A 22,279-nucleotide genomic window follows, 5' to 3' on the forward strand; every position below is an offset into this window, starting at 1 on the left:
AAAACAATTAAAAGACCTGAAATATTTGCAGTTGGTGTGCAATGAATCTAAAATATATGAAAGTTTAATTTTTATCATTACATTATGGAAAATAATGAACCTTTATCACAATATGCTAATTTTTTTAGAAGGACCTGTATTAGGGCTGGACAATATATCGAACGATATGACCATGCGCATCTCGTCAGTAAAGCCGGGTTCCATGATTAGCGGTACATCCCCATCACCTGCTTTCAAATGGACGCTGCAGTTAATACAGCAGCGCCGTAGAGAGACGAGAAGCTACGCTATATCGAGTTCATTATCGAAGGCGATCATCTTCAATTAAGGAACTCGACTATAGCGTAGCTTCTCAGTGAACTACGGCTCTGTGTAATTAACTGCACGCTCCATTTGAAAAGCAGGTGATGGGGATTACCGCTATCATGGAACCCGGCTTTACTGACGAGATGCCATGGTCATATCGTTCGATATATTGTTCCAGCCCCTAAACACTGATATATCATATATATATCTATGATATATATATATATATAGTGCTGTATTCAAATGAGTTATCGTGATTAATCACATCAAAATAAAAGTTTTAGTTTACATACTATATGTTATGTGTACTGTGTATATTTATTATGTATAGATAAATACATACACATACAGTATTATATTTTGATACAAGTATTTACACAGTATATACATTTATATATTTTATATTCTTATATTTTATAATTATATATAACATATATTTAATATATAAAACATAACATATTTTTCTTAAAATGCACATACATGCATGTTCTGTTTGGAATTATATATACCATAATTAAATATACACAGCATACACGCATATATTATGTAAACAAAGATTTTATTTGGGATGTGATTAATCGTGGTAATCATTTGGACAGCCTCATATCTATAATATATATATATATATATATATATAATATATATAGATATATATATATATTTATATATATTATTATATCTGTAGTATGTATAGTAGTGGGAGTTACTGTAGATAAATAAGGAAGGCATTTATAAGACGGTACCTGTGTTGTATTGGCAACACTTTTCATTTTGATAGAATTTCATTGTTAATAATGGTTGCGCAAGTGTGGTCATGTTTGTCTGTGTTCGGCACGTTGGTGATGTGTTACCTCTTTGACTCTTGCGATTCATGGGCTGCAGCCAGTCTGGTGTTGGACCTCACAGTGGACTGTCCCGGAAGGGTGGCGGGGGGAGCTGATGGATGGCTGGCTGACGCCGCAGACGCCCCCTCTGACACGAGATCAGGATCACGGACCGATCCAACACCACGTACATGTACATTACACAAAACCACATCGGCCATCCCAAAATAATTTAGAAACAACACACCAAACTAATACATTCATTGAGTGCACAAATTTAGTTTGTCAGTTGAGGGTTAATAAAGACCACATTAAATCTAAATGGAGAGTTTTGTGTTATTTAAATCCATGTCTGCTAGACTTTAGTACAACTTTATATGTATGTTAATGCATTATCCTTAAATTAACCTTAATTATTATTATTATTATTTTTTTTTATTTTTTTTTGGAAACCATGAAACATTTATTTTCGATATTCATTTAAACATTTAAATTTTTAAAAGAACAATTTATTTGAAACTACGCACAAGCTCTTACTTGTCACTTTTGCTCAATGCTTAATCCTCTATTTAATGAACAAAATTTCTTTTTTTTTTCTTTTTTTTTCTCACGGACCCAAAATTTCGGAAACAAAAGTGTGAGTATTTAAACTTATTGCCATTCTTTAATATGTCCTGACAGAATTTTACAATTTTCATGTGAATTATTCCTGATTGGAACGATGTCATTGGAATGTTTGTTTGTTAGCACCTAATTAATCTAAAAAGCTTCTAAATGAGATCTAAATGAAACGGTATTACTCATGGCAAACTATATATATAACTATATATTAAATTCTATACCAACCCAAACTGATTTTTATAGGTTAAATCAGGTAGCTCTTTGAGGTAACAATGGTACTGTAGATCACCACTTTTTACAAAAAATATTGCAAATGCAAAAGCAAAAAACTACTGCATTTATTGTAATGGTTCAAACATGTTTAATTGTTAGTATATGAATGTATCTCCACTCCTCAGTATCACACGTACCTTCTTTCGACGCTCATTTCTCAGACAGTGCACCTTTGGGATCTGAGAGAGAAGTCCGACAGTCTTCAGTACACAGAGACACAGAGAGAGAGCGGAGAAGTGAGAGCGAGAGAGATGAGAGAGAGAGGACAATGAGAGGGAGAGAGAGAGAGAAGAGGAGACCAGGTGACAGACAGAGACAGATGTGTAGAGAGAGAGAGACACAGAAGATGGAGAGAGAGGAGAGAGAGAGAGAGAGAGAGAGCAGACAGACAGAGACAGATGACAGAGGGGAGAGAGAAGACACAGAGAGAGAGACGTTCAGATTTCCCAGAATGCACAACAAGTGTGCTGTGCAGCACACATGTGCATTGCACAAATTTCAACATGATTCATTTTAATGGCTAGTTAAAGTGTAATATACAAGATAAACAGAGTTCATGCATGAAACAAACACACCACACACACCCATGTGACACACACACACACACACCCACAAACACACACACACACAGGGACAAAGGGAAGCGTTGTCTGCAGCTGACCTTTGAGGAGGAGGAGGAAGGATTAATTACGCCGACAAAATCAGGAAATCTACACCTCTACCTCTACAGGAAACAAACACTGACAGGCAGGAACATTCCAGAAAACAGAAACTGCTTCGATTTGTAATGAATATGATTTTCATTATGTTAGGCTGAAACTAAATGTTACTGAACATCTCATGCATCTAGCTGATGATGGGACCCATACACTGTACTAAAAACACACAGCAGCAGTTTGCAGCTTCATGAATGTGATTTCGACATAACACAGACAAAAACAAAATACAGTAAAACAAGACTGTCCTACAACAGCTGACAATAACTGTTTCCGATTTCAAATTTTCAGGTGTTAAATATTCCTGTGTTGCAGAGTGTGCCCGTGTCAGAACATTCATTGTTTCGCATATGCTGATTTGCAAAACTCAAGTGTCCTAATTTGTAACGCAGTACTGTGGTGTGTCCACACCTTGGCATACTGGTTAATATCTGTAAGGACGATTGCATTTGCAGAAGCATTGGTTCAAAAAAACTCATTTATTATGAAATATCATAGGAACATTAATTTAGATCTCCCACACACTGCTTTTCATAAAGCTATTACTGTCAAACTCTTCATTAGCATGACTTCTCATTCAGTTATAATACACATTTGTCTATTATTTAATCTAACTCATCTTAATGGTTTATTAGTGGTTAATTAGGTGAATCTTTTTGTTTGCATATATATTTTCGTTTCTATAGAACTTGATTGCAATTTATGGATAACTAAATGCACTGAATTTTTACACTAAAAGTGATCTATCTGAAGATGAGAACCACTATATTGTAAGGGGTGTGGTGTGTGTTGTGCTGTGTGTGTGTTGTGTGTGGATTTGAGGTCCCACCTATTTTATGGGGACAAAAATGTCACCTTCAAAAGATGGCCAATATCTGAAATCCACATTGTCCTTTTTTTGGGTCCAATGAGTAATTGTAAGGGTAGGGGTTAGGAGTAGGGTTAGTGTAAGGGGAGGACAGTTATAAAACGCATTACTCCTAATGTGAATTGCCACCATAATGATAGGCCAAACATGATGTGTGTGGTGTTGTGTGTGTGTGGTGTGTGTATGTCGTGTGTGTGTGTGTGTTGTGTGTGGGGTTGTGGTGTGTGTGTGTGTGGTGTGTCTGTGTGTGTTGTGTGTGTGGTGTGTGTGTGTGGCTGTGTGTGTGTGTGGAGAATGAAAGCCGCACAGGAATGTGTAGGCCAGATGGTGATGGGGAGGTAAGCACAGATTACTGTCAGGACAAAAGTCAAGTCCAACCTCACTCACCCTCAGGCTGATGTCACAGTGAGCCATGTGTATCACAAAACGTGTGTTTGTGTGTGTGTGTGTGTTGTGTGTTGTGTGTGTGTGGTGTGATGGACTGTTGTGACTTGTTTTGAAGGAGGAAATCGCTTGTTCCAGCCCGATCTCTACCATCCCGCCAGTGGATCTCCCAGACACCACCAGCATAACTGGAAGGAAGGAGTCATCCGGTGTCTGGAGAGCCTCCCGATCTAATGGAACCCCTCTGCCAGCCGTTCCTCAGTCAAGCTCACTCAAGCTCTAGCCACTCTGAGAGAGAACAGAGCCCACTTTAGTGAAGTGGCTCACTCAAGCCTGCTTCACCCGAAGTCAAGTCAGCCGTCCCCCCCTAAGTTTGCTCCAGTGTTGGCTTCGCTCTCGAGTTTAGCCAGGAGGGCTCGGACCTGAAGCTTAGCCAGTGAGGGCTCCTGCCCCCAATTTGAGAGGCTCCAGTCCCCGACTTAGGCAGTTGGGGGAACTGCCTGGGTCCACCCATGGCCCCTGAGTTCCCTGATCCGCCGTGGTCCCCGAACTGCCGATCCGGCCGTGGTCCCCCTGAACTGCCTGATCTGCAGTGGCCCCCTGAACTGCCTGATCCCTGAACTCCCCAAACTGCCTGATCTCCGGCCCCCGAACTGCCTGATCCGCCTTGGGCCCCCTAACTGCCTGATCCGTGGCCCCCGAACTGCCTGATCCGCCCTTTGGGCCCCCAACTGCCTGATCCGCTCTTGCCCCCGCCAACTGCCTGATCCGCCTTCCCCCCGAACTGCCTGATCCATGCTTGGCCACTGGAACTGCCTGATCCGCCTTGTGGCCCCCTGAACTGTCTGATCCGCCCGTGCCCCCGCAATTTATCTGATCGCCCGTGGCCCCCTGAACTGTCCTGATCCGCCATGGCCCCTGGTTTATCTGATCCGCCATGGCCCCTTAATTGTCTGATCGCCATTGGCCCCTGAACTGTCTGATCCGCCCGTGGCCCCCCTGGACATCACTGATCCGCCCGTGGCCCCCGCGAACTGTCTGATCCGCCATGGCCCCCTGAACTGTCTGATCCGCCCGTGGCTCTACTGGAGAATTTTCTCCACCATGGTCTCCTGAGTTCCCTACTCTGTGCGGCCCAGCCCCTGAATTGTCTGATCCGCCATGGCCCCCTTAATTGTCCTGATCCACACGTGGCTACGAACTGCCTGATCCGCCCCTTGGCCCCCACGACCCAGTTTCTGCCTGATCCGCCTTGGCCCCCTGCGAACTGCCTGATCCGCCTTGGCCCCCGAACTGCCCACAGTCGCCTTAGCCCCCAGAACTGCCTGATCCGCCCTTGCGTGGCCCCGAGATGCCCTGATCCACCTTGCCCCCCGAACTGCCTGATCCGCCTTGGCCCCCCGAACTGCCTGATCCGCCTTGGCCCCCCGAACACTGTCTGATGCTGCCATGGCCCCCGAACTGTCCTGATCGCTTGTAGCCCCCCCCTGAACTGCCCTGATCCGCCTTGGCCCCCGAACTGCCTGATCCACCTTGGCCCCCGAGACACACAGATCCACCTTGGCCCCCGAACTGCCCCCTGATCCGCCTTGGCCCCCGGAACTGTCTGATCACGCCTTTGCCCCCAGGCTGTCTGATCCATGCTTAGCCCCGAACTGCCTGATCTGCCGTGGCCCCCATCGAACTGCCTGATCCGCCTTGGCCCCGAACTGCCTGATCCGCCCCGTGGCCCCCGAACTGTCTGATCCGGCCGTGGCCCCCTGAACTGTCCTGATCCGCCACTTGCCCCCCGAACTGTCTGATCCGCCCGTGGCTCTACTTGAAGTGCCTGCTCCACCACGGTCTCCTGAGTTCCCTACTCTGCCGTGGCCCCCTGAATTGTCTGATCCGCCATGGCCCCCTGAACTGTCTGATCCGCCGTGGCTCCCCGAACTGCCTGACCCACTATGGCGTCCCGAACGGGTACCGCTCTGTCCTGAGGGACCTCCAGAGCACCCAACTCTCCTCCCCTTTGAATGTTGTGTGTGGGTGTGATGGCGTGCCTTTGGAGGAGGGAGTAATGACAGACTCTGTTCCATGTTTTGTGTTCTGCACCTCACTTGTTCCATTTCCTGGTTTTTCCATGTGCCTTCCCTTGCCCTTGTATTTGGCTTTTCCTGTTCCTGTCCACATTAAGTTCTAATTGTTCCATGTATTTCTTATGAGTTATCCTCTTCACATGTCTGCCTCCTCTCGTTATCTGCCCTATTTGAGTTCTAACCCGTTCTGTTCTTCCTCCTCCAGTTTTGTGAATGTCATCACTCCACTCTGTGTGTGTGTTCCTGGATATCCTTAGTTCATTAAAGACTGTTGACTATTCTACTGCGTCTCCTTGCTCCAACACAATAAAAGCGTGACACTGAGTGACACATTAATTTGTACTAAAAGGTCAACAATAAACTACACTACCTGTCAAAAGTTGGAAATAATTACAATTGAAAGTTTTATAAAGATATCTCTTATGCTCGCTTAGGCTGCAATCATTTGATCAAAAATACAGAGAAAACAGGAAAACTGTGAAATATTATCACAATTTAAAATAACTGTTTTATATTTTAATATATTGTTAAATGTAATTTATTCCTGTGATGCAAAGCTGAATTTTCAGCATCATTACTCCAGTCTTTAGTGTCACATGATAGATGTGAACATTTCAAATAGAGAACAATTATTTTAAAGGGTAAGCAGAGCAGAAGAAGACTCTTTCAAAAACATAAAAATATATATATATATATTCCAAACCTTGAACTGGTAGTATATATAGCAGGTGCTTTTTTTTTGTAATCTAAAAGTTTATAAAGCCTGTTTATTTTGATTATCTAACTATGCACAATTACATTTTCATTTCTGTTGGTGTTGTTTGGTTGGTCTTACTCTGTCACAACAGATTGAGAAGCTCTGATCTGGATAAATTATTAAATAAGTATCACCCTGGAACAGTTATATATTTTTTTAATTTGTAAATATTTTGTAATTATATATATTGTATATGTCTGTGTGTTTGAGTTACTTTAGATAAATAAGGGAAGGCATTTATAATACTGTACCTGTTGTGTATTGGAACACTTTTCATTTTGATAGAATTTTTGTTTGTAATTAATGGTGCAATGTGGTCATGTGGTTGTATTTGGCACGTTGGTGATGTGTTACCCTTTGACTCTCTGGATCATGGGCTGCAGCCAGTCTGTGTTGACCTCACAGTGAGCGCTGTCCAGGAAGGTGAGGATGGAGGCTGACTTGCAGACTCTCTGACACGAGACCGGATCAGACCTGATCAACACCAGTACATGCACATTACATACAACACATCGGCATCCCAAAATAATTAGAACAACACCAAATAATACATTAATTGAGTGCACAAATTAAGTTTGTCAGTTGAGTCTAATAAAGACCACATTAAATCTAAATGGGAGTTTTGTGTTATTTAAATCCATGTCTGCTAGACTTTAGTACAAATTCATCTGTATGTTAATGCATTTAACCTTAAATTAACCTCAAGCAGGTATACAAAACCATTTAAAGGTTTGGGGGCCAATCAGATTTAATGTTTTTTGTTTAATGTTTTTGAAAAGTCTCTTCTGCTCACTAAGGCTGCAATTATTTGATAAAAAAAAGTGAAATGTTATTACAACATAAAATAAGTGTATCTGTTTGAATATCTGTTAAAATGTAATTTATTTCTGTGATGCCCAGCTGTATTTTCAGCATCATTACTCCAGTCTTCAGAGTCACATGATCTTCAGAAATCATTCTAATATGATGATTTGCTGCTCAAGAAACATTTCTTGATTATCATTATTATTATTTTTTTTTATTTTCGAGATTCATTTAAACATTTAAAATTTAAAAGAACATTTATTTGAAATAGAAATCTTTACTGTCACTTTTGCTCAATTTAATCCTTATTTACTGAACAAAATTCTTATTTCTTTTTTTTTTCTCACTGACCCAAAACAAAAGTATGAGTTTTAATACTTTGCAGTCTTAAATATGTCCTGACAGAATTTACAATTTTATCTGAATTATTCCTGATGGAAGATGTCATTCTCATGTTTGTTTGTTTAGCACTATATACTTATTTGTTTTATTTGTGATGGTAAATGAACTGGTATTACTCATGGCAAAATATTGTATGTAAAAATATTAAATTTATACCAACCAAACTGATTTTTATAGGTTAAATCAGGTAGCTCTTTGAGGTAACAATGGTACTGTAGATCACCACTTTTTACAAAAAATATTGCAAATGCAAAAGCAAAACTATGCATTTATTGTAATGTTCAACATGTTTATTGTTAGTATATGAATGTATCTCCACTCCTCATATCACACGTACCTTCTCGACGCTCATTTCTCAGACAGTGCACCTTTGGGATCTGAGAGAGAAGTCCGACAGTCTTCAGCTACAGAGACATAGAGAGAGAGAGAGAGAGAGAGAGAGAGACAGAGAGAGAGAGGTAGGGTTTGAGAGAGTGAAAGAGAGAGTTTGTGTGGTGAACATGTGCATTTCAACATTTCAACATGATCATTTTAATGGATAGTTAAGACTGTAATATACAAGATAAACAGTTCATGAATGAAACAAACACACACACACAAACACACACACACACAAAGGGAAGCGTGTCCGCCGCTGACCTTTGAGGAGGAAGGATTAATTACGCTGACAAATCAGGTAAATCTACACCTCTACCTCTACAGGAACTAAACCACTGACAGGCCAGGAATCCAGAAACAGAACTGCTTCGATTTGTAATGAAATGATTTTCATTATGTTCGGCTGAACTAATGCTTTACTGAACATCTGCATTCTTCTGCTGATGTGTGACCAATATATATTTAGTTTCTATAGAACTTGATTGCAATTTATGGATAACCAAATGCACTGAATTATTTTTACACTAAAAGTGATCTAAGATGATAACCACTATTTTGTAAGGGTGTGTGTGTGTGTGTGTGTGTGTGTGTGTGTGTGTGATTTAGGTCAACCCTATTTTATGGGGACAAAATGTCACCTTCAAAGATGGCAATATCTGAAATCATTGTCCTTTTTTGGGTCCAATGAGAATTGTAAGGGTAGGGTTAGGAGTAGGGTTAGTGTAAGGGGAGACAGTATAAAATGCATTACTCCTACGGAATGCCACCATAATGATAGGAAAACCTGTGTGTGTGTGTGTGTGTGTGTGTGTGTGTGTGTGTGTGTGTGTGTGTGTGTGTGTGTGTGTGTGTGTGTGTGTGTGTGTGTGTGTGTGTGTGTGTGTGTGTGTGTGTGTGTGTTGGAGAATGAAGCCGCACAGGAAGTGTGGCAGATGGTGATGGGGAGGATAAAGCACAGATTACTGTCAGGACAAAAGTCAAGTCACACTCACTCACTCTCACGGCTGATGTCAGCGAGCATGTGTCTCACAAACGTGTGTGTGTGTGTGTGTGTGTGTGTGTGTGTGTGTGTGTGTGGATGGACTGTTGTGACTTGTTTTGAAGGAGGAAATGGAATGTGTGTGAAATGTGTATTCAGTGTTAATTACAAAGGAATCCACAGCATCACAATCGATTTTCTGCTTAAATCGCTCCAACTCCTCACAGTGCTGGGTGGGTCATGTGGCTGGATGCCAGGATGTGATTGCTAAGTGTTTTTAGCATGTTGTTTTTGAGGTTGCTAGGGTTTTCTAGGTGATTGCATACAGGGTCCTATGAAATCCTTTTTATTTGCCCCAGTGTGTGTTTTTACATTTTTGGTCACATGGTCCTGATGATGAAAGCAGAGATCAGACGTGTGATTAAGACGAGTGTTAACAGGATTTAAAGGCGCAGTGGAACACTGAAGCTCATCTGCTGTAAACCCTGTCAGGACCGCTGCATGCGAGCTGGCACCTCTAGCAGTGATTACACGCTCATTCACAAACACACACAACCACCTGATCAAACCTCATCAACAACACCTCCCATCTGCTGCATGGAGCTCTTATTGCTTTGGCTTCATCGATGGCAGCCCAAAAGTTGCTTTGTATGTACCATATTTTTTATTTAAATTGCAAATACTTTGTTAATGTCACAAATTCACCAGGCTCAACACTTTAAGTTAAGGTCTGATTCAAATATGAGAAAAATGCCTTAGGTTGGTGTATTGACAAAATGCTTGTAATTAATGAAATAATAAAAATTTGAAGCACTTTTAAAAATAAAAACAATCAAAACAAAAGAAAAAGAGGTAACACTTTAGTTATCTAAACTAGTTGCTTATTACCAGAATACTGGCTTATTAGTACTTATAAAGCACATATTAACGCCTCATTCTGCATGACCTTACTTTAGACCCCTTAATTCATGTTGCATGGCTGTGGAAAGCACACAGCGCAGGACTAGAAATAAACAAGAAAGCCCTTTTAATAAATCCACAGGCAGGAGAAACGAGGAGATAAACATAAATCAGTCTCACTTCAATGCCGGAACTAGAGCTAGGGCAAACACAGGCTTAAATAATACGAGAGTAATTCATCAAAAACCATGGACACCAATGGACAAGAGAACTTAGAAAAACACTAACACAGAACCAGAACATAAACGTGACAATTCAACTACTTAACAACTATCTTACTAACTATTAATGAGCAGCTACAGTAATTAGCAGTTTATTGAGGCAAAAGTTGTAGTTAATAGTTAGTTAATAGTGAGAACTGGTCGTATTTACCTGCTTGTAATGTGACTTTACTAATTCAGTGTAAACCGAATGTAATAGTTTCAGACACATAATTGCATGAGAATTGTAATGAAATTAAATTGTTTCATATTTTAAGTTTCTATCACTTGCAATTAGTTAGATTGTGTTTTTTATTTTTATTTTATTTTTTTGACACACTAAAGTAGGACATCATACGTAATTTCAATTACTATTATTGTCATAGAAATATTGTTAAAGTGCACTTCAGATGTACTGACAAGCATTTATGGTAAACTGTGAACACTGTTTGAGAATGTGTTATCCATTTGTTGAAAATATTTACTTAATCTCAATCTCGTATTGCAAGTAATTATTTTAGGTCAAAAATATTTGGGAATCCCTGAGCTGATGCATAAAATATCATAAACTGCAAATTTACAACATTTTAAGTTGTATAAAATACCATTAATGAACAAGGGTATATTTAAAAATAAAAATAAACAAGGGTATATTTTATTTAATTTTTGAAGTTTTTTTTTAGTCATTTTTTTTGTCTTTCAGATCAACAATCTGTTCTATAAATCAAGCGTAGTATAGCACATAAAACCTGGCGTGTGTCGTAGTTTATTCAGCAACAAACTGAAAGCTCATTTAAATTATTGTGGAGCTTTTCATTCCCGAGTAAACTCAGAGCTGCGCTCCATCCAGATGAATATTTCACTGATAACAATATAGTTCAAGATACCGGCTATATGAGCCTGACTATGGCATGAACTTCACATGAACTATCTCTGAAGTAAACGCACAACTTCTTATCTTCGGCCATGTCTGAGGTTAGAGGATCTTTTTAGTTTTTTGAGTTTAAGCCCAGTTATATTTAAAGGATGGTTAGTGCAAATAGCAGCAGACGTTATTTGTATCTCAGTGTGTTGTAGTATTATAAAAAAAAGCATGCAATAATAATAACAACATATTCTAGATCAGAATTTAACTGGCTCATAAAGAGTCTTCCAGTATTTTAGTTCAGAAACCTGAAATTAATAAGACTTGAACCCTTGAAGCACCTTTGGCAACAGTAGAGCAGCCGTATCATTGTCAGCGTGTGTGTGTGTGTGTGTGTGTGTGTGTGTGTGTGTGTGTGTGTGTGTGTGTGTGTGTGTGTGTGTGTGTGTGTGTGTGTGTGTGTGTGTGTGTGTGTGTGTGTGTTTTGTGAGGGGCATGTGTGCTCCATGCCAAGAGAAGGAGAGAATAAAGCTCTGCCTGAAACCAACACAGAATCTCTGTAAAGGAAAAATAACGCTCCACAACATTAATCACAGCAGAGCTACACGTCTGATTGTGCCGTTTGTTTCCTCACCATGGCAACAGCAGGGCCGGGCTCAGTCTTGGCTCACTGATGTACAGAGAATGAGCAATATTTACAACGACCTCCACAGCTAACGAGTCCTCAAAGGTCAAATATGAGCACATACACACGCAGGAAACACTTTGTCATCATTCACTGTTTTTGTGTGTGTGTGTGTGTGGTAACAAAAAAGATGAAGCAATAAGGTTACTTCAATAATACTGTTTTTTGTGTGTGTGTGTGTGTGTGTGCGCGTGTGTGTGTGTGTGTGTGTGTGTGTGTGTGTGTGTGTGTGTGTGTGTGATGCAATGACTTGAAGCTCTACTTACGGTCAGAGCTGAAGTCGTCCACAAGAATAATCTCCTGTATCAAGTGAGGAGGACTTCTCATCAGTACACTGAAACAAAAACAAGAGAGATAAATGCACTGTCATGAAAAAATTATATATATATATATATATATTTTTTATTTCGGAAATAATATATATATATAAAAAACTGAATGCAATGTTTTTGGACACTTAATTGCATTTAAATTTATATTAAATACAATTAGGGTTTTTTGACCCATAAGCAGGACCTTAGTACATATTTGTGTAATTTCATAATTACTTTTATTGTCTTTGAATTATGGTTAAAGTGATGAATGCACTGACAAGCACTGATATTAAACTAAAATATAAATAAATAAATAAATAAATACAATTATTTCTACTTAAACATGTATGTCATATATTTGTAATTACACATTTGTAATGATGAAGTGCAATTTAGTACATTTAAAATATATTCACTTCAAATCACACAGTACATATACTGTACTATGACTACTAAACATGAGACCACAAACTCATAAAAGCACAGAGGGGAGTGGAAAGTTCTGCGGGTGATCTACAAATTAAAAATCACAAAAGCAGCCAGGTCATTTCCATAAAAACCAACGCAATCTACCAAGAGCAGCGCAAACATGCGTAGGATCACAAACTAATGTGTAACGTGTAATCTACTTACAACACAGCACAAGATGGGTTAAGGCATGCTTTTTTGCACGTTAAATAATGGTGCAAATACCAGTACCTTAGTAAATCACCTAGCAAGATTTATTTGAATACTCTCCTCCCGTAAATTTTGTGTCTGAACGGAAAACTCCTACAAATGCATGACAAAGAAATAAGGCCAGCCGCAAGAAAGACTGTGTCTGTGCCGTTTCACCACTAATGTTTCTTCAGTTTTTTAACACCAAAAGATTGTTTGCGCTGGATTGTAAATGTAATTTAAACATTTTGTGCTACGTACAAAGCCAAATTGAGCTACGCTGAAAACTGTAACCTAAAAATGGAAACATCCATATTAACCGTTTTTATTCAAGCCGAAGATACATTCATTTGGGCTAAATCAGAAACAGCAGGTTCTTGCTGAATGTCAGCGGGTCCACTACAGCTCTGGAAACTCAGTGCAGTGTAGGCTGGTACCTTTTAATAGTGCGCAGTAGGGTGGAGCGCGCCTCATTGTGAAAAGTGATGATGATGCTGGTGGGTGGCAGGTCAGGGTCAAAGGTCATGGAGGAACATCTGTGAATGTAGCAAACACACACAGAGCGAGTCAGGGCTTTCTTTGTCATGGCTGAGCAGTGAGCACACTATTAAATCTGCTGTAGATCACCAGAAATGAGAGTTAAACAGAACTGAAAGTGCTACACTTCTACTGCTAGATGAATGCTTAATGAAATGACTATCTTACCGATAGTGGCGTGTGTCTCTGATGGTGCGTTCGCTGCCGAGCCGGTCGCTCTCCTGCAGGTTGAACGCATGTTCTCTGTACGGATCCTCACCTGCTTTCAGCTGCTTACTGGATAGAAAAGCCTTCTGATCAAACTGGCCCAAGAGCTGACCCTGCTGCTCCAGCTTTGGTGCACGAGTTACCTGACACACACACACACACACACACACATGCTGGATTATCCACTGGTGATGCTGTTAAATAAGAGTCTCTTGCAGAGCCTCAACACTCCTCACTGAGATTAAATATAATACTATAATAAATAGAAAATAATTGTACTATCATATTATTAACCCTGTAAATAAGAGTGACACATGAAAAATCATAGTCAGTGGATACTTAAATAAAATGATGTAAATATCAGCAATCACTCTTTAAATGCTTAGTTTGATGATCAAAACATGCAATACAATACAATGATTATTAAGAGAAATGACGTCTGGATAACCAAGTAAAGCGACTACATTTGTTAGTTAGGTGATTGAATTATGGAATTTTATTTAAAGAGAATCTGCCTGTGAATAGATATATGTTGTAATATTTAAGTCATTATTCTTCACAACAGGTTTTTGATCATGTCAGTCATTTCGAGGCACTGAGCATCAAATATAATATGGTTAGGCTTTAAAGGGTTAATGGTGTTTTATTAGGCAAGGATCAGAGTTCCTATCGCTCAAGCCTAGAGCTGGGGATTATCAAAGATTAATAAATACTGTAACAAATATATTACTTATTGTTAGTTAATGTTAATGTTAACTAACATTAACTAATTGGGCCTCATTGCAAGTAAAATCAATGGAAAAACACAACTTTACATTGTTCTGTATTTTCTCAGTCTGATGTGCGCACAGAAGTTCTGCTCTGTGAGAAAAGCTTCATCACATGATACTCATGAGACCGAAGACATTCAGATTCCACACAGACCTCAGTGCTGGTCACATGACCCATCACGGGGTAACCGTCAACTGAGCCACAAAACAGAGGATTTTGAGTAAAGAAACAAACACATCTTACTATGACAACAAAGCCGAGCGCAAATGTAAATAAAAGCAGAAAATAATCAAACAGTGCAACCACTTTTGCCTCTGGGAAGAGGAAAACTAGTGCAATGTGACAAATGTTCTTAGATCAAGTAACTAGTGCTGAACAAAACAACCAAAGACTTGCTTGATTATTTTTAGTGGTTTGTTATTCTGAAAGGCATAGTTCCACTAAAAACCCAAATTCAATCATTGCATTCATTTTGCACTCTTTTTGAAGCTGGTCAGTTTAATACTATGAATGTGGCATTAGAACAACACCAGGCTGAGTAAATGCATCTCAGTGACTATATTTAGTTTTCTAAATGTACATATCACAATACCATACAGATATTTTTCATTTAGAAAATACGAGAAATTATGTTCACCTATTGTGTTACAAAACTGTTCCTCCCTTTTTATTAGGGGTCAGTTTGGCCTGATTCATTTTGTTTAAAATTAGCTGTGCAAACACAAATTTTTTTGTTTTGTTTTGTTTTGTTTTTTTGTTTTGTTTTTCTTACTGTGCCTATTTAAAAAACGAGAAGTGTAAATGGTATAAAACATTAATTGTACTTGTTGTAAGTAGTATTTATTATTATATGTACTTACTCTACCTTTTTATGTCTTTTTCTGAAAGCTTCTTTGTGAGGATAAACTGGGTTTCTCACACTTCTTTTCAGTGCTGCAACCGTCAAATAACTGAGATCCAACATCCAAACACCTTTTTTGACTGTGAAACACAATTAGGTGAAACTGTGAATTCTGCTTGGTTCAAAAGACGAGTCTTTAAATCTCATGATATTTTAGTCTTTGAAAAGCTACAATAAAGGTTGCCTTATTCTTTGTTGTTTTTCAAAGTATTGATTTTTGGCAAATTACATAGAAACCAATTGGAGGTTAATTTAACCCCTAACACAACTGATATAACCAGCTTATCCAAAACACATGTATGTGTCAAAACTTCAAGAAGACTAATAGTTTAACCAGTGTTTCAAATCCAGGTAGAGATCACCTTTTGAAAGACGACAGAATCCTGATTGCATCTCTTGTAAGAATCGTTTTTCAAGTTCCACAGTGTTCACCAAAAATGGAGCAGAAAGAAGTGAAGACTCAAGACGTGAGCTGGAGATACAGCGTGAAGCATTCACGCGCTGAGGGAGAGCGACCTCACCTACTATTTCTGAAGAAAGAGCAGCAGACGCTTATGAATGCACTCATCCAAACCTCTGAAACGAGACATCTGGTTTGTGTTGTGTGTGTCCAAGCTGTTGGCAGTTTACATGCATCAAATGGACAAGTACAACAAAATCAAAGCAGGCCATTAGCAGAACGCCTCTAATACTGTATCACCAGTTTGTGCTTGGGAGCACCATGCAGATGATGCTGGGAAAACTTTGCAAATATTGCTCACTCCGTTTTGCATAAAGGGCACATCTAATAAATCCACTGCGGTGCTTTGTGCATCTATAACTCTTCCTGAACAGATCCAAACAGAACACAAGAGAGATGCTTGCGCTGATATTTCAGTATTTGTTCCCCACATAAAAGAATATTAGGCAAGACTGATGTGCTGCAAAAGGCCTCAGTAAAGGCAGGATCTGCTATTGGCTCCGGGCAAATAGATAAGTGCGCTGTGCAACAATGCTCCTGAGACACTGTCCATTAAAAAGCCTGAATTACTGCGTCGCTGTGATAAAGCACCCAATGTATCTCTAAACACACAGGCTATCCATTTCTTTCAGGACTTGTAAATGCACTTCTGTCATTAATAGAGTGAAAGGGCTCATGGCAGAGAGGACAATCATTTCATCTTATTTTACAGGCAGAGGCACGGATACAAGGGTATATCAGATTTCAAAGCAGGCTAATGGACAGCGGATTATACTGGAGCTAAAGTAGAGAATTACTTTCAGCTCACAGCGGTCAGCACGGCTGAATGCTCATTAGCAAGGCTCTGATGTTTGAGCATTTTAAGATGATCAGCATTCAGTGACAGAAGCATTAGCTCGGTTACAATATCTACCAATATCCTAAAGCATGGCAGCAGTATGGGATGAAACTGCAGGCTTTAAAATAACCCATTATTCACTGACTATAGTATGGAAGCTTATTTCCGCCATTAAAAAAAAAAAATTCCAGATCTTCAATCTCTTAATTCTATATGAAACAGTTCTATATCTTGCAATTCTGATTTTATATCTCACAATTCTTATATCTCAGTATTGGAAGAAAGGTGAGATAAAAAAGTTCATGTGTTGTTCTGTGGCAGAAATGGACTGGCATAATCAGTAAAATTTTTACTTTTTAGGTAAGTTTTTTAAAATGATTTATTTTATATAATTTTTTTTAATGTAAGTGTTTTGGAAGATTTTATTTTAGCTTTGTTTCTTTAAATGTAGCTCAAATAAATTTATTGCAACCACTTACCTTAAATTTTTTTTTAAATTCAATCAATCATTTTTTTTAGCATATTTTCAAATATTTTATTATCAAAAATGGCTTCCTCAGTCAAAATAAAAGTTTGATGGTTTAATATTTAAAAGATTAAGAAATTAAAAGAGCCATACAAATTAGTATTGCAATTGCAATGTTGCACTGTAAAATTAAATTATTATTATTGTCACTACTACTACTATATTATTTTTCTTAAATACTCCATTTTGAATTTTATAGTGAAATATTTTTGTTTATTCAATATTTTTTATATTTGTATTTACTAATAATGACAACTTTATTATTATTATTATGATCATTATCACAAAATTGTGGCCAATTTTTCAATTTTTTGTCATATCTGTACATCAAAGTTGCTGTAATTAAACTGAATTAGCCAATATAAATAAACAGAATATATCATATATAGAAATATTTATCAGCATTTTATTAGCCCTCCAACTCATTAAAGGTGATAATATGTGACCCTGGAGCACAAAACCAGTCATAAGGGTCAATTTTTGGAAATTGAAGTTTATACATCATCTGAAATCTGAAAATATAAGCTTTTCATTGATGTATGGTTTGTTAGGAGGACAATATTTTGCCGAGATTATAACTATTTGAAAATCTGGAATCTGAGGGTGCAAAAACATCTAAATATTGAGAAAATCATCTTTGTGATTGCCCAGATGAAGTTCTTAGCAATGCATATTACTAATCAAACATTAAGTTTTAATATATTTACAGTAGGATATTTACAAAATATCTTCATGGAACATGATCTTTACTTAATATCCTAATGATTTTTGGCATAAAAGAAAAATGGATAATTTTGACCCAAACAGTGTATTTTTGGTTATTGCTACAAATATACCCCAGAGACTTAAGACTGCTTTTGTGCTCCAGGCTCACATTTAGAAATCAGTGTTTGTGGAATTGGAATAAAGGCTGCAATACGCTACATGAACAGATTTTGAAACACTGGGAATCATACGCTTACCGATTTTGTAAATAGTCACAGAAGAAAAACTAGCCATCATACACTACACAATTTTCTATGAAATCTGTCAACTCAAATCTGCAGACTTCTCCAGGCTGTATATCAGGGGAAGATCAGTCACGTAGTGTATTCAAGCCTGCAGAATGATCTGTAATTATCATGACACCAGAGGTAAAAACCCATGTGTTAAGACAGACGTATAGTTTTTCTGCTCAGGTGTTGAAAGAGAGCTTTATACAGTGATGCTCTGTTGCCATGGAGCTCAGGACACAGTTCAGGGACCCCTCTCCCGATGTTTAATCCTCATTCGCTCACACTGATTCTGCATGTATAGAGTCATCTGAATAGATATCGTAATACTTTGCATATGACACATTCTTTTTGCATGCCAGCAGACGTCTATGGAGTAAAAGTGGAGCGTTTGCGCTCTACCTGATGAATGTGGAGTCAAACTGTGAGGAGCAAAACAAACAACAAACAGCTGTCGAGCACAGATGACTCAATCATTCCTCAATCACTTCTTGTCAGTTTGAATCTGAGTTAAGCTTTTGAAAAGCGGTATATTAGAAGCAGATCTTTCAACAATATCAACACCGGTTGTATCATCAGTCAGGTTGGGTAGTATTTTATATTAATTATTTACCCCATAAAGCCTACTGTATCGAGTTTCTAAAGCCTCTAAATGATCGACATGATCAAAACTTTGCTGAAAAAACTGTTGCAAACAATCAGCATATTTATGATATTTATATAATTTTATGTCATATCTGCTATACTGTTATAAAGATTACATTACGGGCTATCAGAATTTCATCTTACTTTCTGGTCATATAAATATATTAACATCTGCACCAAATTACATATTTTTGCTTAGTTTGTATTTTTCATATTCACTATTACATGATTTTTTTTTGTCTAAAGTTTCAATAAACTGTTTCGTTTCATAACTGTAGACATTTACAACTATTATTTCATGTGTCAGGCTATACAGGGTTAAGTATGAACATTTTCTGTTTAATTACATGATCTAAAATATCTAGTTTTTGGAATGCTGGCATCTATAATAAAAATATAATCATTAGAATCTGTTAGAACTAGTTCCAAATTTGAATTGAAATCCCGATGTGAATCCAGAACAAATGATAATTACATGTCTATTGGATTAGTTACTGATAAGAGACAAGGGTTTATAGTGTGTTAAATCCTGACAAAGGAAACAGGGATCTCTCTCTCTGACACACACACACACACACACACACACACACACACCTACCTGCATCTGGTTTAAGGAAAGCCTCTTACATGCACCTGACATCACACTGATACACACACACACACACACACACACACACACACACACACACTCGCTTTATATATCAGAACATAGGCAGACGCATGCATTACAGCAGTGATCCCCTCATCATCATCATCCTCATCCTCATCATCATCATCGTCACTCACGATCAGAGGAAGAGTGCGCTCCTCCAGCCTGCCGTGGTTCTTCAGCTGGGAGCCCGAGGAGGAAGAGGAGGAGGAGGAAGGTCTGCTGTCCTGCCACAGGTAATAGAAGGTGCCGAGGATCCAGGCCACGGTGAGGATGAGGATGGCGTTGGCCCGAATCCTGCGCATCATGAGCGGCTCTGAGCTCCGTGTGTTATGCGCTGTGATGATGATGATGATGATGATGAAGCCGTGCGCAGTGAACTCTCTCTCTCGCTCGCTCGCTCTCTCTCTCTCTCTCTCTCTCTCTCTCTCTCTCTCTCTCTCTCTCTCTCTGTGGCGGGTTTCACTCAGGTCCTAGAGCCCGCCGCTCCTCGCATCACTGCACTGAGAGCATCTACAGTATTAAAAACAAACTGAAGTGTTTTTGCGATGTGTAAACAGGAATATCATTATCATGGCATTATCATTAAAACTCGTAAACAGAAATATCTCTATTCTTTTTCAGCAAACGATTGGTGATTCAGATGAATGTGATTGACAGCCACGAGAGTTCAGACTGAACATGACACACAAAATGACATTCAGACGACATTCACAACACAGTTTGGTATCCTGGTTTGCAAAAAAAGAAAAAAGAAAAAAAAGGTAGAGTTAAAGTAGTAAAAAGGCAGTGTCGTCTAATATCATGCTAATTGTATGATTAATTAAATACTGTACACTGTCCTGTATAAAAGACATATTAATGACATCAGCAAACAATAATGCTTAACAGATCAGCAGTTCAAATAAACACTAAAATTCACGATTTGTTAAATGTTTCAATGAAATGTTTCCACCAAGGCTTGCTTTTATGTTGTGAAAAATACAGTAAAAATATTAATATTATATGAATTATTATTACAATTTAAAATATCTGTTTTCTATTTGAATGTTTTTTTAATGTTATTTATTTCTGTGATGTGCAGCTGTATTTTCAGCATCATTCCTCCAGTCTTCAGTGTCACATGATCTTCAGAAATCATTCTAATATGATGATTTGCTGCTCAAGAAACATTTCTGATTATTATCAATGTTGAGAATAGTTGTGCTGCTTCTTGTTTTTTTTTTGTTTTTTTTGTTTTTGTTTTTTTATTATTATTTTTTTTTTGGATTAATTGATGGATTTTATTTGAAATGGATTTATTTTGTAACATTATAAATGTATTTTTCTGTCACTTTTGGTTAATTTAATGTGTCCTTACTAAATAAAAGTATTAATTTCATTTAAAAAACGTAAAGGTTTCTTGGTATTTGTATCATAGTGACTGTAATAATCTGAACAAAAACTGCAAAAAGCCTTTGTTGTAAATAACCTTCATTAACCTGGATAGTACCAGAACGATCCTGCACTTTTACAGTCTGAATCAGTGCAGGTTACAGGTTGTTACGCATCGACAGATGCTCTGGCGGTCCGAGACCACTCTCTTTTCTCGTATGAGATCATTCCAGCCCATCAACAGCTCTGATAATGTGTCACAGCTGTCTTCCAGATTAAATAACATTGCATAATGTTAAAGCAAGAAAAGAAAAAAACGATGTGTACTAAAATGGTCTCATCTAATATACTGATATCTGAGAGAAAATAACCAGGCATCTGAATCATGGAAACCTTTTAAAGAGGGATATAATGTCAAAAAATGACAAGAAACATGGAAAAAATATCAATTAAATGAATGTAAAATTGATTCAATGCTTTTTCAAATGAAATACTATCAGCTCCATTTGTAAGGTTGTATGTGGATTTTTCTACACCAGCTCAATACGATGTATTTCAGCATAATTAATGCTGTATTACCCAATCAACATCCAGAACAGGAACTGTCCGTTTAAAATATTAGTATCTGCTAGATTGCACTTTTACATGCAGGTGCTGTTGGTTATTTGAGAGCAGATTTTGTGGTGATGTTGTGGGTCTGCTGGAGCTCAGCTCTTTAGATCTTCTTTGCAGAAGGCCTCTTGAAACGTATTGACTGACTGTGATTTTCTCCACTCTTCTCCCACTCCTCGAGAAGCTGAAGGGATAAACAAGACCCACCTGATCCTGCAGGCTCCAGAACGCAGCAGATGAAGCTCGTAATCCCTCTCAGAGCCACAGCTGGCATTCACAAGCCTGCTGCCAAACGCCTTGTTTCAGCGCACAAAGATCTCCTTTTCTTTCTCGCCTTCTCTTCGGCTGGCTCAAGCATGCAGAAATTCCTGTCTGCTGTTTTTGAAGAAAAAAAAAAAAAAGCCAAGCAAACACCTAGTTTTACAAAGAAAAATTTAATTCACAGTAAAAACTGAAATAACTGAAATATTAAGTTGCTAAAATAGTTACTAAAATGTGTTATTTACCTTTGAAATATACAGACAATCAATAAAACATAAAGAGAAAGTCCCATGATGAATCAAAGTTCATCACAAATAACTTTTCCACAAGCTGAAGTAAATAATATGGAAGGTGGTTTGTGCCATAAACACAACAAAATAAAATATTACTTATTAAGATGTAATATAAGACCCAAATGTACATAACTGATAGTTA

The 22,279-nt window shown here is 38.2% G+C and overlaps 1 protein-coding gene across 1 annotated transcript in view; it reads right to left on the bottom strand.

Moving 5' to 3' along the window:
• The window catches only part of LOC109055220 (polypeptide N-acetylgalactosaminyltransferase 16-like), a 41,788-nt gene extending 21,785 nt beyond the window's left edge, over positions 1-20,003 (bottom strand). Inside the window, 8 exon segments of the mRNA XM_042742903.1 lie at positions 7,183-7,272; positions 7,275-7,301; positions 8,371-8,422; positions 8,424-8,437; positions 12,367-12,434; positions 13,509-13,607; positions 13,777-13,958; positions 19,735-20,003. Of these exon segments, the coding sequence (XP_042598837.1) occupies positions 7,183-7,272; positions 7,275-7,301; positions 8,371-8,422; positions 8,424-8,437; positions 12,367-12,434; positions 13,509-13,607; positions 13,777-13,958; positions 19,735-19,905 (703 nt within the window). The 5' untranslated portion in view covers positions 19,906-20,003.
• Between the last annotated feature and the right edge of the window lie 2,276 nt (positions 20,004-22,279).

Source organism: Cyprinus carpio, chromosome B17, assembly GCF_018340385.1.
Source record: "Cyprinus carpio isolate SPL01 chromosome B17, ASM1834038v1, whole genome shotgun sequence".
NCBI lineage: Eukaryota > Metazoa > Chordata > Actinopteri > Cypriniformes > Cyprinidae > Cyprinus > Cyprinus carpio.